The following is an 18,613-nucleotide window of genomic DNA, read 5'->3' on the forward strand; positions in this document are numbered from 1 at the left end:
CGCCCAACAAGGGGGACAGTCCGTAACTGAAAATAATACAAACTGAAAAAACTTTAAATTGGAATATGAGGTTGATCTCACACTCACGTATACTCTTTGATGCCTTTGGCAGAAAATACATTACGATGTGGATCAATCCAACAAAGACACTGATGAAAAATCACAGTGAGCTGCTTTAAATTACTGAGGCTTTTAAAATGTTATGTGTGATGAAACAGAATGACACAGGTACTGAACACGTGCAGAAGGGCGTGGGAAGCCAACACACCGACAGCAGCATCAGTCCTGCCCCCTGTCAGTGCAAATTCCAATCAGCTGGTGCAGTCCTGCTCGGTGTCCTACAGAGACGAGTCTCACAAGAAACAGCTCATGAGTAAAAGCAAAGAGTTCTCTGAAGACCTTCTGCTGGGGCCAACATCTGGAATCCGGATCATTCCACCATAAACTATCCACGAGCAGGAGCTGCTCGCACAATTTCTGACAGAGAGAGAAGAGAAGGATCAGAACAACTGTTTCAAAGAAAACAATAAGTAATGCAGTGAAGCCCTGAGGCCTGTAGCCACACTCACCACGACTCCAGACAAAGCATGTTGATGCTCGTTTAAAGTTTGCTGCACAACATTTAGACAAGCCGGTGACATCCTGGGAGAATGTGGCCTGAACATGTTTGTGTCAGATGATCACCTGAAAAACAGCGTGCCAGCAGTGAAGTTTGGAGGTGGGAACATCAGGGTGTGGAGCTGTTTCTCAGCAGACGCCGCTGAAGTGAATGGAAACATGTACCGACATATTCTTGATAAAAATCTGCTGATATCTACCAGGACGATGAAGATGAAACGAGCAGCCAATCACCTGACTGGAATCCAACAGAAGAGGCACACGGCACCTTCAAGATCTGAAGACTGTGAGGAAGAATGAACCAAAGTCACACCTGAGCAGTGCATGTGACTGGTTTCTCCATTCAGGCGTCTCGAAGCTGTCACTACCAACAAAGTATTAAAGAAATTTCAGTAGCGTTGAGAACAGAACTTCATTTGTTCGTTCTCTGTACGTATGGATTCCTGAGGTCGTTACCGAGGATTCACATCCATGAATTCATTTGCAGACGACAGAATCTGAACCAATTATTAAGCAGTTAATAACATATTCATGGAAGAGTCCTGTCTATCAGTGAAGTTTGCTGCCACACACACAACAGAAGAAGGATCAGGTGATGGACACTGATCAAAGCTGCTGACTCATTATTTAAACCACACGTGCTGCAGCCATGATGTTACGTGATATTCCAACAGGAAGACGCTTCGGTTTCATTCAAGTTTTAAGAAAACTCTCAGAGGAAGTTCTTTCTTCATCAGTAACGTTTTCATGGCGTCTCCTTCGTGTTCCTGTTCAGTAATACTGCAGTTAGATGTTCTCACGAGTACTTGTCCTAAGTCATCAGGTCTGCAGTATGAAATGTTAGCCTTTCATTAATAAAAGGTCAAAGGTTAAAGGTCAGAGGTCAGTCAGTCCCAAGTATTTGTTTGGTAAATGTGTGTCAAAATAATCAAATGTTTTGTCTCAGTCACATTTCAAAGAATTTAAATTTCGTGTTCGAGGTTGAAAAACACGTTTATAACATCACAAACCGCTGCTTTGCATGATGACATCATACAGCAGAGTGCATGAAATCAGTTTATTACAAATGACGTGGTGATACAAAGAAATCCTGTTGATGATGAACACATGAGAGTCCAGATATCTGTAAATCATTTGAACCCAATAAATAATTCATTGGTTAGAAAAGATCTTCACCCGATGGAACCAATAAAAAAGGTTTGATCCTCAGCTCGGTTTGCTTCGTCTGCTCAGCCTCTGCAGCTCCTCATGCACTGCAACAAAAGTAAAACAGAAACTGCAGGTAGCCCAAACCACCAGTCACCCGTAGCAGCAGCAGTTACATCATCACAGCAACAGCCAATCAGGTTTGTGTTGTGGGCAGGTGATAAATTAATACATTCTCATTGGCTGCAGAGCACGAACACATACTGACAGCAAAATAAGAGCCAAATGAAAAAGTGCACATTCGGTGAACTGGCCTCCAGCTCTCACCTGCCTCAAGCTACAGGAAACATGCACTTTACAAAATAAAAGCCTAAAATACTCTGTTTCTCCAGCAACACTTTACAGCAACAGTTCAGTGAAATGCTCTTCACCTCTATGTCCAGTTAGCCTAGCATAGCACAGACACTGGAGGCAGGGGGAAACTTTCGCCTTGCTTCATCCACCTTCCAACAGCTCCACTTCTGTGTGATCTGCATGTTTCATGCTGTTTACTGAAACAAACCAACCCAGTGAGAGGAAAGCTGTGCCTGTCAGACCAAACTAAGGGCATCAGATTCAAAAGCACCTGAGCAGACCTCCCCCTGCTTCCAGTCTTTGTGCTAAGCTAGGCTAAACACATCCTGGACATCTACGATCAGGATGTCACCATCCAGCTTCCATCCGTACAGCACCGTCCACACGGAGGCCCCGGCTACTGTAACACACAGAGGAAGGAAAACACAAACGACTACAGCTCTCCAACACACACACAAACACACACATACGCACACATACACACACTCTACAGGTATTTCACTTCATCTCCCAGCCTTTGCAGAGCAGGTGATGTTTCCATAAGGTACAAATGTAAATGCTTTATTCATATAGCACTCTTCTACATGTGTTTATAAAGGAAGGTCAAACATAATTTAGCTAATGAGTCTGGAAGCTACTGAGCTTGAAAAAGAAATAATCCAAATTAGTTTTTTTCCAGAGGTGACAACTGCATCACCGTCAAAGTCCAGCTGGTTTTACAGTGGGGGAGACGGTAACCCCCGAACAGCCTGTGAATGCTGTGTGATGTGGTTGAAAGCTCTGGAAAACAACAGTGAGCTGACTGAGAGCAGGTAATGTTACATACAGCCTGTTAGGAGCTGACACCAAATATCTCTTCAGCTTTTGATAGAAGTGGACTTTGGGAACTCTGACCTGATGGTGCTGCTTTGAATGTGAACATGTAAAATCTAAATATAATTTCTAAAGTCTGCGGTTATTAACAGCCTGACCTCTGACCTCTGCTAACGAGCATTCCTTTTATCATGTCAGTTCAAACTTAAAGAAAAGGCAGAAAACTTTGACGTCTCAACACAACAGCAAGGTGGTTCTGATTAAAACAATGACTCAGCATCTCCTAAATAGGAGATGCTGAGTCATAATAACAAAACAACATCAACGATTTCTTCTTCTTCAATGAATCAAGTCCTATCTGCAACATTTAGAGGTTTTAATTTATCTTATAGTTTAACTGATTAACCTGCAACGTTTCTGCCTCTAAAACATCTGAAACCAAAACAAAAGCACGTTTTCACCTCGATTAATAATCAGGCCGGGGCCACGCGGGCCAGCGTTAACAGGTTTTACAAAAATGCAACCCAACATGTCAAAAATGTCAGTGTATATGCAGAAATATCTACTGAGATTAGCATGCTAACCAGCTAACCCCAGCAAGTCCCCACCTTGCAATACCACTTTGTACCTCAAGAGGCAGTGTAGTGTCCAGTCTGCCCTCAGTCCTGCCTGAGAGGATGAAGAACCAGGGTTGCTCCACCTCTGCAGGCAGCTCAGTGAGCGAAGGACTGAAGTCTGATGCTGAACTCGCAGCGTTTCTTTTAGACTGGAAAGCAAACAGCTGTTCATGCTAACGCTGGCTATGAACTGAGAGCAAATACTGACATCATCTCTAACGTTATGCTGATTTGTCTGAGGTCGACACACATTTCACCGAACACTCTCCAACATTCAGCGACAGCGAACCTGAAGCAATATCACAGTTATCGCACAATCACAGCGAAATGGCAAAAACATGGGACAAAAAGTTTCCTGACCGTCGCAGGACAGGCAACAGAGCTCAGGAACATTCAGTAAAATAGAACATTACATCGTTTTTACTTTCACAGACGATTTGAGATGTTTCATTCTGTCTTTAAGGCCGAAGCGTCAAAGCAGCACGGGACCTTCTGACGAGCAGAAACCTGCAACTTCTCTTAAATATGGACAAAGAAACTGAAACGACCTTCGCGAGAGACACGATCTATTATCTGTTCAAATGCAACGCAACAACAGATTATCAAAGCACAAAGTTTATCAATATATGTTTGTACATCACCCACGGACTACTGCGGCGCAAGAAGCTGCTTCTTTGTGCAGCTTCGACTAAATTTTGTTGAGCTTGTGCGATGTGGAAGCAGTTCTACGTAGTTATATAGTTGCCACTCAAAATGCGTTTGTTCTTACTGATGGGATCACTGGACACAGATGAGAGGTTTGTTTTGGACAGTGTCAGTGCATCCACACCACCAGCACATTTCTACAAACAGAAAAATCAGCTGCTGTTACTTCATTTTTCAGACAAATGAAACTGAACAGAAACCATCTGAATGTCACCACTGGTCCGATAACACATCACATTATGTGTGATTAGTAAGAGATGGCCACCAAACTCAGGACAGATTATATGTAGACCTTTGGCAGAAGCGTAAATATCACAGCAACAAGTCACAGCAGATCAAGAGTTTGTCAAAGGCCTGTGGCCGATGAAGCTTCCAAAACATTTTTTCAAATACGTTTTCCTGCTATTTTAAACCACAGGTTAACTATAATTTTGAGCTACATCTTCCAATGCTGCATCATCAAACTGAGCCTCAGACAGAGGCAGGGATTTGTGGCTGCTGGGGGTGTGGATGCACAATTACTATCCAGAGGTGCTACGGTAGCCTGCTCAGGCCATGTAGTGGGCACCGTTGGGTCCACGAGGTGGCCGTTTGGTGCTTTCATTGGCGTTGGCGGTGGGGGGGGCACCACGAGGTTTGGAGGTGGGTTTCTTCTCCCTTGAAGACGGTCGAGTTGGACCGAGAGACGGCGTCCCAATGGATGAAGTCTGAAGGCTCCCACCAGGCTCCACGATGGTGTTTATTACTACGGCAAGAAGAAGAGGACATTAATGAATCTACTTCTGGTAAGTTCTCAGATACAAAAAATCCTGGGGCTTATAATTAATAACTGTCTTTCTCTTATTCCCCAGATTATGCAAAAAACAGTTTGGTAAAACTTTGCTAAAATATGCAAAACCAAATTCGCTTGTACCTTCAAGCTGCCTCTGGACTCTTCTCAGCTCTTTCAAAATGGAGGTAATTTCCTGTGACATGAAACAGAAAAGAAGACAGAAGGTTCCAGCTGCACTCACATGAAAACCTGATTTGATTTTTAAAAATAACCACTGAGATTTCAGGAGAACCTTGTTGGAGGTTTTTAGGATGGGGACTTCGTTCTCAGCGTTGATCTTTGCCTCGATCTCCTCCCAGACCTCTGCCTTGTTCTGAAACAAAACCCTGAGAGAAACATACAACAGGGTCGGTACAAAGTAAAGCAGCTACGTCAACAGGTCCAAAAGACTTGTATACAGGAAACATTTTACCGCCTCAACTAAACTCATCTGATTAATGTTACGCTGGACTCACTTTAAATACCGCAAAAACTATTTTTCTGAAAAGCCCCAATAAAATCTCAGGTGTGTCTAAACACTGTGAAATCAGAGCGGCAGCAGATGTAGAGACAAACTGCTGCTGTAGGATGTTATCAAGGGCCTCCTTACTTCATTTTTTCAGCCAGCTGCTCTGTATTTTCCCGGATGGCCTGAGACAGCTGAGACACTGGATTCAGCATCAGGTTGTCCAGAATCACCTGAAAGAGTTCATTCAGAGACAAAGCAAAGAGCACAATGAACTGAGAGAGGTGGTCTGTGATGTGACATCAGCACTGACATGAGCAGCACTTTACTTCCTGTTTTCCCAGCACACCAAAACTAACTGCAGCAAGTGTCATTGGGAACTGTAGAGTTTTGGCTACGTTCACACTGCAATTTATTCAGGTACAACTCTGAATTTCTTCTCATAACATTTCATTTATTTATGTAGGTTTGCTGTTGTTCTATTTACCTTGTAAAGGGCGGGGCCTAAAGATGGTGAAGTCATGATGTTTTTAATCAAAGTGTCATTCTCTTTAGATTCTCCTGAACCTGGTGAGCGTCTAAATACTCAGTGGATCTGGTGGAAAACAGTCACTGACAAACTAACCAGCAAGAAGCTAGCTAGCTAACAACATGCTCATACTTGCCAGCCACAACTGCACAAAACCAAGCTGAGTTGCTAAATGCGAGTTAAGAAGCTGGACGATAAGTTTGATTTGTACAACTGAAGCAGGACTGGAGTCCACGTTACTGCAACGCTGAAAGCATCAGCTCCTCTGATCGGGTAAGACTGAGTCAGTCAGCTGATTACTGGATAGTTAGAGTTCAAGTTTTGTTTGTTACATTAAAATTAAAACATTAATAAACATGAAACTGTTTTAGTTATGATGTTGTATTGATTATTGTCCAATAATTCAATTAAATTAATAATTTATTAAACTCTTGTTACCAGAATATATTTTAAATTTTGTGTCGCTTTTTCAACTGTTTTTCAGTCTTTGGAACTCGTCACGTGTTTCAGAGGTTTCAGAATTTGACAGAATCATCAGTAAACGCCTCAGGCCTCCATCCACAGCCATCACCTGAATCCAACAGACGGTTTGTTCACTCGGACTAAACTGATCTTGTGTCATATTAGAAAGTAAAGTTCAGGTTTGTGGCACTCTGAGCTGAGCTGAGCTGCAGCGTGAACGTAGCCTCAGTGGGATTAGACAGTGACCTCTTCACGGTTCCACGGACGACGCTGCTTAGAACCGGACTCCGGCTCATTCATGTTTGTGTCCAGATCCGAGACGGCAGCTGAACCTGGAGGAACCTTCTGGTAGTTTAAACTGGCCTCAGGGATATGTTGGACCAGCTGGAAAGAGAGTAGAGGGAGTCTGTCTCCGGTGATCCAACCTCTGAATATTCATTATCAAGTGAGCATTCGTTACCAGCGAGCAGCCGGCCGGTGATGGTGGTGCTCCGTGAACGCATGCACCGGGTCAAACATGCAGCTGCAATGGTGGAGGCCAACAGTGTATGCAGTGAATTTTAGTACTGCTGGGATACAGCGAACCAACAACAACAGGGAGATGTGGGAGTGCAGGAGGACCCTACTGGTCACCAGCTACAGCTCCATGAACTGTTCCAAAACCAGTAAAACCAGTTCATTAGTGGTGCAGGGCAATGGAAGCGTATTAACAACTTAACTACTGAGAGAACACAAAACAAATCTGGGCAAGGACCAGTCTGGAAATCAAGATGTCAGGGCAAACAGGGCAGATGTTAGATGTAAAGGTTTCAAAGGCAGAGCAGGGTCGAGCTGGCTCAGGTAGAGTGGAGCTCAGAGGAGCAGGCAGGTTAGACTTGGTTTGGGTAGAGGTGTAGTCTAGGGTGGAGCTGGGTCAGAGCCTGGTTGGATATAGTAAGATGGGGCAGGGACAGGTAAAGTAGTGCTGGGTACAGTTGTACTGGTGCAACTGCTTGTACCAGCACTTAAATCCTTGGCCTTGCAGACTGATTCCAGCTGAGGTTTGTTTTGTGCTGATTCAGCAGTTTCATCGTTAATAATCTTCCATAGCAGAACCACATAATCCGATAAATTTCAAAATGAAAAAAATCAAACGTGCTTCTGAGCAATCCAACACCAATGAGAGGGGAGTGTTGGGGTCAGTGATGGGAGGGGCGGGATGGCGGTGGAGAAGAACCAATCACAGTGCAAGAGGAGTGATGAGTCACAGTTAAACACCTGAGATGGTCGAACCCCACGTAAGTATGAATAAGATGGCGTCTGTGCAGCAGAACAGAGAAATGGATCATGAGAATCCAAAGCATGATGAAGGCTTGTCAATCAACCTGCAACCTGAAATTCAACTGCAGACTTTTCCTCTCAGCTCACGTCTTATGTTTGGAAACTTTGAGTGTAATAATCAATAGGGACGATAATTAAAACTACGAAAAGCAGAGATTATAAAAAAACTCAGATTTAAACTGGGAACACACTGGAAGAATTTAAAAATAAGTCAACTTGCACAGAACAGGGCAACACCAACCATCTCCATAGAGACGGCTTCATCTCCCCCCATTTTGAAAATCATTAGTTATGGACGAGACATATAATGAAGTCAATTAGTCATGTAGTGTGTTCCCAGTTTTAGGAGTTGGTGGTTGTGGTGGTGTGGGGCGTGTTTGGTGGTTCATGGCTCACCTCCTCCCTGGCAGAGATGGTGGAGGCTGGCGTGTTGGGCAGTGAGCTGGGTGACGTGGTGGTGCCCATGCCAGAGCTCGGTGAGTCTCCATCCCCAGCAACATCATGGATTTCTTTTGCCAGGATGGCAAGATCTTTGGCCAAGTCCTGACTGAGCCTGGATGGGAAACACAAACAAATGGTAAGCATGGAGGTTTGAGTGGCCTGGTACCAAAGACTGACGCTTTGGATTAAATGTACATGTAGATATTTGATTGTGTTTTTTTACTTGGCTATCTCTGCGCTATGCGTGGACCAGTTCTGGTAGGGGTCAACCTCGTTCTGGTCCTCGTCCTCCGTCTCCAGGGAGACAGACTTGGATCGAGTGGCGGCCGTCCGATGGGCAGAGGTGGAGGGATGGGAGGAGCGTTTGGCTTTGGGAGTTCCGGAATTGGTTTCGTATTCTTCCTCAGAGGATGAGGAGAAGTCTGAGCCCTTCTGTCTGCGACGGGAACCTGTCAATATTCAGATGCAGATTCATTTCACCAGCAGACTCTGGATCATTTCCACACTGTGATAGAAGAGAAACTCTCCTGGTTCAATCATCAGGTCAAACAACAAGACAGATAAAAAAAAAATCATTCATTCATTTCATTTATTTAAAAAAGTCAAAGGTCAAAGGACTGAAGTCAGCTGTGACTCTGAGAGAACACAGGTGTCCAATCATCCAGAGAGCTTCAGACTGTTAAAAGTTGACCTTTAAGGAATTTGTTGAATAAATTCAGGCATTTGAATTTATTCACTTTGATTCTGCATCAAATCAGGAGCTGAATAAAACTGAATTTTGTTCTGAATATGATACAACTTCTCCGTAGCAACGGCTGCTGAGACCAACAGAGAATTTCCAACAATGAATCCACCATCATGTTGCTTTGGCATTTGGCCTTAGTTACAGCTGGGATGTGGATTATACACTGAAGCACAGTCACATCCTAATTCCAGACATGACTGACGATGATGGAAAAGAAACTGTGTTTCCATGGTAACAGCAGCAGACTCCACAGGCTCGACAGCAGTAACCCACCAAAGACTGAAATCTGATGTGATCCGCAACGAGAGAAAGGGCACAAGTCTTTTCCAACAGAATACTAACACAAAGCCTCACAATGCTTAGCTGTTACACCATCACTGATGAAAACTGGAAGTGCCGCATGGCGGTGGTATGCCTCTGAGTGGTTGGGTGCCTGTTTGTAGCAGACATAGAGGTAGAGCCGTATGTTTATCAGTCGGAATCATCTTTTTCTTTGATCACACAGGTTTACAACTTAAATAGTCATGTCTTCAGCTTTAGTTTGAAATTTTAGTGTACTGTGATTGGATTAAAACTGACCAATCTGTTTGCTAACATGTTAGCAAATCCTTGGTGAAAAGGGTGAGACCATGTAAAGCAAACCCCTTGAAATGAATAGTACTTGAAAACCTCAGTAACAGCAGAACCAAGCTCTGTTCCTCCTCCAAGATCAGCAAAATTTACAGGTAACCACTTGTTGATGAAGAGGAGGACAATGGATAGTTATGGAGATTTTGGATTTCTAAAAACTGAAAACACAAGCGTCAGGACTCACCAGTGCTGGGGTACTTGGCTCCGCTGGACCGGGTACGGGTCAGTGGTTGCTTCCCTGGAGTTCCACCCCCTCTGGTAGCTGCCTGCCGGGCGTCGCCCACCGATGTCTTCCTGGTGGTGGCGGCAGACTCGGTGTTCCGACTGGAGACAACAGACCGGCCAGTGGAGGATGTTTCGTTATCACTGGGAGCTGTGAAGGAGCCCGTCCTCTTCCTGGGCATTGCTAAGATGTCCAGCCTGGACAGCTTCTTGCCCTCTGCAGACATTTTGGCTGGTGCAGTGATATTGTCAGAGTTCTGGGAGGCCCGGTCAGTCTCAGTACCTTCATTGTCTGAGGCCTCACCCAGTCGCGCTCGACGAAGCATGGATGCTCGGGTTGGCCTTGGTGCAGACAGGCTGTTGGATCGTGTCAGAACCTGCTGAGTCACTGTCTTGGTCTTTCCATTGTCTTCTTTCTGTAGAGGGGTGATGAGCTTCTTGCTGCGGCTGGACGGACGAGAAGTTTCATGGTCAGATGATGTAGTTTCAGTCCAGTGTGGACCAGAGCCCTGCTGGCCCTCAGACAGATCCAGAGAGCCACGGTTCCCTGCACTGCGGCGCATCTGGAAGCGCTTTGCTGTCTCTGCCTTACTTGATGCATCAGCAGTTGCTTGGCTTCGCCGTTTCTCAGAAAGCCGTTCGCGGGCAGTGAGCTGCCGTCCCTTTTCTTGGATGGATGGGCTGGAAGAGGACTTCTCTTTCTGAAGACTGCTCATTGTGGGACGCTTTTTAGAAGCTGTGCTGAGTGGAGCATTCTTACTACTCACTTGGCTCACAGTACTTGCTGTGTCCACATCTGACTCACCAGACAGAGAGTCGTCCATGTGACTGGAGGAGCCTCCTTTCTTTGAGCTGCGACCTGAACCTGATGAGGGAAACTTGGCATCCAGAGAAGACAAAGTTCCCTCTGCCTTCTGAAGGAAGGACTGTGCGTCCTGGATGCTCTCCCTCCTCTGCTCCATGTCTCTGATGGATGGGTGGCTGGAGATGTGAGGAAGTTTCTTCATCTGGATGGTGTCGCTGGGCTGATCTTTGGTGAAGCTCTCCTGCCGGACAAAGGATGACATGCAGCTGTCCTTATGTGGGACAGAATCCTTGTCTTGTGTTTGGAGGTTTGGAGCAGAGCTGTTGGGTTTGACACCTGTCCTCCTGGGTTCATGTCCACTCAGGTGTCGGATCAGGACAGTGGTTGGGGGACTTTTTGCTGGAAGGTCACGTGTCCTTTCAGACTGTAGTGGGCTACGAGCCTGTTCAGGTTTGCCTGGATGGTCCTCTGAACCGATGTAGAAGGAGGTGGATTTGGTGGATGCAGACACCTTCTCCTGACCTTTAAACTGAAGACCAGCGACTCCTGGAGAAACAGCTCCGGTCCTGACCTGATTTTTCTTTGTCTTTTCCAGAACAAGTCCATCATCTGAGCGGCTGGCATCACTCAGGCTGTCTGGGTCCACGTCATCCTGAACAGACAGGCGCTGGGTGGAGTCCTGTGGGCGGGGAGTGATGGAGATTCTGTCCAGGGGTTCCTGGCCTTGGTAAGATTCATGGCGAATCAGGATACTTGGGGCAATACTCTCCAGCTTTTCTGGAGGCACCTGGGGCAGCAGCCTTCTTGTCCTGGAGCTGTGGCTGGACTCTGATTCAGAGTTGTCGTAACTGTAATTCCCCACTGAGCGGCTCATGAAGTGCAAATCTACAAAAACAAATTTACATCTTAGCATGTCTTCTGTTGTCTGTAACTCTTGTTTAGCATTTTTGGTAATAAATATTTTTGGTCCCAGTTCTTAGCCTAAGATTGTGAGTCCACATGATCTATTGATCGATTGAAACCATGTGGAGTGTAAGGGGTGCACTACGGCACTGTGAGATTGTGTTTCTTTATACCAGTGTGAATATTATAGAATTGGATCAGTCAGACCACATGTGGTTGTCCAGAAACAATGCAGGCAAAACTGAGATAACAAAAATTTGTAATATTACCAGGGGCTAACAGCACATCAGCACATGTGATCAGAAGTTATCATCCAGAAAATATGTCCAGATATAGATCTCATGTCAATACCAGGTGGAAATAGGGTCATAAAGACCAGAGGTCGGATGCCCGGCCCCTAACACATCACGTTTCTGTTGTTTTCTGACAAAACGCTGACAAAGCAGAAGTTTAACAGCACCTTCTAGACATTCCCCTTGAGGTGGAGTGGAACCAGGTTCAGCATAGCTATCTGCCAGACTGGCCCAACGGGAAACCCACTTAGGTCCTTCCAGACCTGCTGGTTGAGCAGCTGGAACCTAGAAAACGGATGATGAACATTACAAAAGAATGATGAACAACATTACCAGATAATGTAAATGTAGGACCAAAGAGGCCAACATGACTTGACAGATTGAAATATGTAAGAGCAGAAACTGAGGGAATACGAGTGAGTCTGCATGCACAGGGATCAGAACATGCTATACAGGTGTTATTCCAGGTTCTGATTCAGTTTTCCAGTGGTTTTTACCTGTATGGGGCCTGTTGGGGGGCCGCTGATAGCAGCTGGGATAAAACCATGCAACGGGTCCACAGTGCTACCATCACTAGGCAGGTTAGCTTGCTCATCCTTGCCATCATTTATTACAGGTCTATACACTCCTGTGTTCACACCACTGTACTCTGGAGAGTCGAGGACACCAAACACCTGTCAGAGCACAGGGCATGCATGAGGAGGGGGGGCAGGACCATGGCAACAGGAAGGAGCAAGAAGGACAAGAGGTTTCATGCATCCTTACAGCAATTTAAAATACACTGTTCCTATAAACATGTCTGAGTCCAGTTCTGAGTCACAAGGGTCCTCATCTGTTCATATTGACAATCTTATTGTGGACTGCCCGATTCAGGAAGGTGGTGGCGAAGTGGTGGAGTCCAGCACAAAGGCTGGTTGGTCTTATTATAACACTGTGGCCTTATATTTCTGCTTCTCTCAACAAAGATTCTCTGAACAATGTAAGTTCTTTATCTTCGTTGTTCTCTCTCTCTCTCTCTCTCTCTCTCTCTCAACACAAACCAAATTTTACACAAGATTTTCTCAATCCACCACAGCTCAGGACTAAAAAGGATTTTTCCAGCAACAGTAGGAACCGTGAATGCTGCTGCACACAAGAACCTGTGTAGCTAAAAACACTCGGGGTCTTACTTTACAGTCACTGTGACTTTACCTGATCGATCATGTTGCGAGCCTCCTCCACCTCTTTGTCCTGTGACTCTGTCTCGATGGTGTAGGTCCCAGCATCACTCAGACTGTCATCCTCCTCATTCCTCACCATCCTCTGGGAACCTTTTGTGTCTCCTGCACGGGTGCCCGGGGCCAGCACTGAAGACATGTGAGGTCCAGAGGAGTGGATCGGAGAAGTGGTCTTTCCAGCATTAGCGGAAATGGAGGACCTTGACATTGCTGGAGGCTGTAAGGGAGAGGAGGGGTAGGAGACTGAAGACATTGTTGGCGGTTCTTGTGGGGAGGGAATCCTTGCTTGAGGAGGTGACACCATCACCGGCGGTGCAGACATTGGTGGAGGTGACATCTTCTCCCTTGTCTGGGAAGAGTCCTGTTGATTCGAATCCTTAAGAAATTCAGCAGCGAACTCCTGAGCGAGCTTAGACTTCTTCCCAACGCTGCCAAAGGGTCTGATGATGATGCCTGAGGAAGAGCGAGAGGAGGAACTTGACGAGGCTGCTTCCCCCTCTGTCTTCTCTCTCTTCAGAGAGCTTGATCTCTGGGGTCCGGTGTTGCCCTGACCCTTCAAAGGAACCGTCACCTGCTGGGTGGGAGGGATGTGGCCATGGACGGATGCCGGCCTTTCGCCGCCTTTCCGCCGCTCCAGCTTGGCCTTCAGGGCGGAGTACGAGTCAGCGTGAGCAGGGTTGTGTGTGAAGGACTGTGAGCGTTTTTTACGCGGGTTATCATCGAAGAACTCGATGATGAAGGCCTGCTGGGTGAGATGCTCAGGGGGCCCTTGCTTGGGTGTTTCTGTAGTCGGGGACGGAGCCTGAGGAGGGCTCTGGGACAGAGGCCGTTCAGGGGCCACAGGTGAAGCTGGAGCCGGCCTGGGCAGAGAGTACTGCAGTGGCTGGTGGAGCTTCTGTGTTGGAACAGGTGGCTGAGCATGGACAGACTGACCCGACTGGATGGTCTGCAGTGACGCCTCGGACTGCTCTGATTGGATGGAGTGGTGGGATTTACTCCTTCCTTTGAGAACCGGGTCTTCTGAGTCGCTCTGGGTTCCATCCTCATGGTGGTGACCTTACAACGGAAATAAAACAAACATTAATCAGTGTTTGATATGAGCAGCAGATGACTGCCTGTGAAGTGAAGTGCTGTTAGTTCCACTGACTCTGGGCTCGTGGACCATCATAAGGTGCCACCACCACAGAGAGTAGACCAAAACAAATCTACCACAAATAGAAATAAACTCAACACTGACGGTGGCTGATCTCTGCAGTCAGCACTGACGCAGACACCAGGGAAGACTCTGACCTTTGAGGGTCTTGATGTTCATGGCGAGGTCACTCTTGGTGCTATAAACATCTTCACAAGTTGGACGTCTCCTCATCATGCTGACATCACTGTGGACCAACCAATCAGCCACCTTGCTCTCTGCTGACATCACCTCGGCAGGTGCAGCCGTGATGGTCATCTTCGAGGGAGGAGCCTGCTGTTTCCTCTGGCGAGTGGAGAACTTGGTGACGTGGTCTTTGATCTTGATCTTTCCAGGCATGCAGTCGTCAAACTCGATGGTGAAGGAGGCGTGGCTCTGAACCACAGGTGGGGTCAGGGTGGGTGGGGTCAGGGTGGGTGGGGAGGGCGGTGCTGCGGATGTGTCCGTGTCCTTGGTGGGGATCTCGTGAAGCTCTGCCCCCGAGGTCTTGGTGTGCTGGAAGTCCTTGGTGGGGATCTCGAAGTAGCTGGGTTCACGGTGGTATGAAGGGAAGACAGTCTTCGACTGAGAGTCTGACAGAGATCCGGAAAAATCTGGATCCACAGACGAAGGGTCCTTCTGTGCTTCTGTCGAAAACAGAAATAACAACAGCACAACAGACACATTTCTGCTTTAATCTTTAAAAACATTTCACATTTAATCTATTATTCTCATGTTTGTTATTTACATTCACATCAGAGTAAACAACTGAAACCAGGTTAAAACAAAGAGCAAAACATGATCAACAACAGCAGCAGCATCATAATAATAATAATAAATCTGCTGTGTAAAGTCAGTGCATGAACTCATTCACATTCATTAAACAATCTGATCATTTCAAAGTAAAAATTCTCTCAGATTCTCAGACGTCATTTAATCTGCGGCTGAACTTTAACGCGAACACGTTCTCTTCATGAGAGTCGGATTCAAACGGACTTAAAACGTGAACTCGTGACAGAAAACACTGTTAGATGATAACTGTCCTTTTTTTTTTTTTTACCTGGATGCGGCTCATCACTGGTCTGAACTTTACTCCCATAATCCTCCTCTCCCCACCAGGACGGCTGGCCGTACAGAGGAGTGGGCCGAGACACCGGAGCCTCTGAAACACACAGCGCGTTACTTTCTGTCTAAACTGTTCGGCAGCAGGTCGACTCTGAAATCAGCTGAACATCACTGAAACCTCAGGATCAGCACCAGCACAGCAGTTTGTCACAAAGTATTAACCACAGAGACGGAGTCACAACGTCCCACAGTAACCTCTGACACTGAACACCACACAGGAAAATGTCAGCCTTTCAAAATAAAATGTATGTGTAATCATATTTAATGCTGAGGTTTTTTCCTTTGATGAGCCACAAAAGTGACCTGCAGGGGTCACTGCTTGTTACGGTGGCAGTTTTAACCTTCTGCTCTCTGTCTGCAGTTTACTGCAGTACAGTAACAGTATAATACTGTTTATGACTCAGTGAGTGGCTCCTCCTGCATCACTTCCTGTCAGGCTGACGTGGAACTCGTCCCGTGTCAGCGTGTTCTGTCCTCGTGTCGTACCCTGCGTCAGACTCTTGGTGCTCGGAGTTTTCTCGGCTCTCGTTCGATCCTCCGGCTCCGTCTTCTTCCCCTCCGACGCTCTCAGACTCATCTGCAGCTGACTGCTGTACTTCTCATGCTGAAACAACAGACAGCACACACCTGATCACAGCTGACAGGATGTCAGAAAAGGTGTGTGTACGAGCCTCCATCATCCAATCTTCATCACTGACAGTTGCAGCAGCAGCACCTGATACCTGAGGTGCTCTCACCTCTGCTGAGCACTGCCTGAATGTAAAGCTGGAGAAAACTAACCAGAACGGTACAGTAACAAACTGTGACTGCTCACACACACACACACACACACACAAAAACTGACCTTCAGAGCCTCCTCTGGGACTTTGTGTTGACTTTTCTCGAGGACGTAAACATGAGAATGTGGAGAAAAAGTTAAGAAAACGAATGAAATCATTAAAAACAAACACAAATAAATAAACCAACACACACACACGGTGTCTGAAGGATATCGTATCCGAAGCGGATGATGTCGGACAGTTTGAGGGTGATGTATGTCTGATCAGGAATCCTCAGGTCATTCACAAACGTCTGCAGAGACAAAAACAGACGACGTGAAATGAACGTTCAAAGACACTGCTGCTGTCCTCTGAACTGTCCTTTGAACTGTCCTCTGACATGGAGGTTGTTGTTTGTTGTGTTAATAACCGTTGTGTTAATGCTGTTCAGCAGGATCACAGTGATAGCTCAGGTATGGAAGCCCAGATGTGCCAAAAGAAAAAAAAAACCCAGAAAAGTAAGAAACAAAATAAAACAGTTTTATTCACTTTGAACTTTTGATAAATGAGTTAAATCTCATTTTTTATTTATTTCAAACTAAAGTGATTTTTAATAAAGAAGAAAATTCATGTTGATAAATTATTTGTTCTATTTGTATTTGTTCAGTTAACAACACGATCTGCGTGTCCTGTTATCACCTGTTATCACCTGCCACCACCAACAGGATCATTGCTGATGTTTGCTGTGGAGTCGTTTTGTTTGTTGTGTTGTTGGGTTGTTTGTTGTGTAGTGTTTTCCTGTCTCACCCCGTTCAGGCTGCCCAGATCTTTGACCAGGTGTTCATCAGTCGCTGGGTTGTAGTTGATTACAGCGTGTTGTTTGTCCACACTGCGGGACTGAGGACACAGAGAGGGAGGAGGCACACATCCAAATCTCACTCTTAATTTGAAAATCTGCTCCACTCTTCCTACCACAAAACTACCAACAGAACATTCGACCACCTCACCTGCCTGCAGTCCATCTCACCTGTCTGCAGTCCGTCTCACCTGCCTGCAGTCCGTCTCACCTGCCTGCAGTCCATCTCAGCTGCACCTCTCCTGTCTGCAGTCTGTCTCACCTGCCTGCAGTCCGTCTCACCTGACTGCAGTCCGTCTCACCTGCCTGCAGTCCATCTCAGCTGCACTTCACCTGTCTGCAGTCTGTCTCACCTGCCTGCAGTCCGTCTCACCTGCCTGCAGTCCATCTCACCTGTCTGTAGTCTGTCTCACCTGCCTGCAGTCCATCTCACCTGTCTACAGTCCGTCTCAGCTGCCTGCAGTCCGTCTCACCTGTCTGTAGTCTGTCTCACCTGCCTGCAGTCCGTCTCACCTGTCTACAGTCCGTCTCAGCTGCACCTCGCCTGTCTGCAGTCCATCTCACCTGCCTGCAGTCCATCTCACCTGTCTGTAGTCTGTCTCACCTGTCTGCAGTCCGTCTCACCTGCAGCATAAGCTCACAGTCCTCTCGTCCCACAAAGATCATCTCCTTGGGGAGGCGGTGTCGAGTGCCCGAGCTGCTCACCAGGAACCATGATGTCACACTCATCTTCACAGGCCTGCTGGGAAACCCCAGAGCATCCTGGGAAATGGAGGCCAGACACAGAGCGAGGGAAGAACATGATCGTGTTAGACTGTGTTTCACCAGGAAACACCAAAGAAAGACAGAGAGACAGACAGAGAGACAGAGAGAGACGTCTCAGTACCACTGTGTAGAAATCCTAGGGGACAAGTTGACGTCCTGTTTCCAACTCTTACTTCAGTAAAAGTTTGAACATCAAATTCAGTCACAGAAAATAGATTTTGTATCATCGTCATAGCAACAGATGCAGCGTGTGTCCATGTGTTTAATGTTGATGATGAAACTGATGATGAGTAAAAGTATGAAGCTGCATCAAAACTGTACCTGAGAAAACACACACACTCACACACTCACACACACACTCACACACACACACACACACTCACACACACACTCACTCACACACACACACACACTCACACACACACACACACACAGGTGTGTGTAACCTTCGTGTCAGCTGACTTGTGTGACTGCAGCATCTACAACCTGACAGGAAGTGTCCTTTGAGCGGATCACACTGTGACATCATCGTCATCACTACCATGCTTCAGCCCGGATCACCTGAGCCGAGCCACACCCGGGATAACACACGCACGCACGCGCGCACGCACACACACACGCCCTGGGTGATGGATGAACCGGAGCGGCTCGTCAGAGACGTCTCGCCGGGCCTCAGCGCCTCTTAGGCGGCTGCAGGCCAGACAGGAGGAGCTTCTCCGTCCTGGAGCAGAGATGGAGATGCTCCGGTAACGGAGAAGAAAGACAGACAGACCACCGGACAAATAACCGGACAGACAGACAGACGGACAGACAGTCCGGTCCCCCCTCCCCTCCTCCACGC

At 46.6% G+C, this 18,613-nt stretch overlaps 1 protein-coding gene across 2 annotated transcripts; it reads right to left on the minus strand.

Annotated features, from left to right (window-relative positions):
* Window positions 1-1,075: 1,075 nt before the first annotated feature.
* si:ch73-212j7.1 (centrosomal protein of 170 kDa protein B) lies at window positions 1,076-17,736 on the minus strand. 2 transcript variants are annotated; one of them, XM_041064728.1, is made up of 18 exons: window positions 17,632-17,736; window positions 16,959-17,048; window positions 16,386-16,464; window positions 16,238-16,296; window positions 15,880-15,997; window positions 15,329-15,430; window positions 14,388-14,915; window positions 13,072-14,153; window positions 12,378-12,554; window positions 12,048-12,165; window positions 9,842-11,569; window positions 8,506-8,731; window positions 8,238-8,394; window positions 6,768-6,905; window positions 5,675-5,763; window positions 5,318-5,411; window positions 5,167-5,218; window positions 1,076-4,998 (listed from the first exon to the last, which is right to left on the minus strand). In XM_041064728.1, the coding sequence occupies exons 1-18, from the start codon at window positions 17,734-17,736 to the stop codon at window positions 4,802-4,804; spliced, it is 5,139 nt and encodes a 1,712-aa protein (XP_040920662.1). In that variant the 3' UTR covers window positions 1,076-4,801. The 2 variants fall into 2 exon arrangements, with proteins under 2 accessions (XP_040920662.1, XP_040920661.1); XM_041064727.1 differs by lacking the exons at window positions 6,768-6,905; window positions 16,959-17,048; window positions 17,632-17,736 and having other exon boundaries at window positions 16,238-16,416.
* Window positions 17,737-18,613: the final 877 nt, after the last annotated feature.

This window comes from Toxotes jaculatrix, chromosome 19, assembly GCF_017976425.1.
Source record: "Toxotes jaculatrix isolate fToxJac2 chromosome 19, fToxJac2.pri, whole genome shotgun sequence".
Classification (NCBI taxonomy): Eukaryota; Metazoa; Chordata; class Actinopteri; family Toxotidae; genus Toxotes; species Toxotes jaculatrix.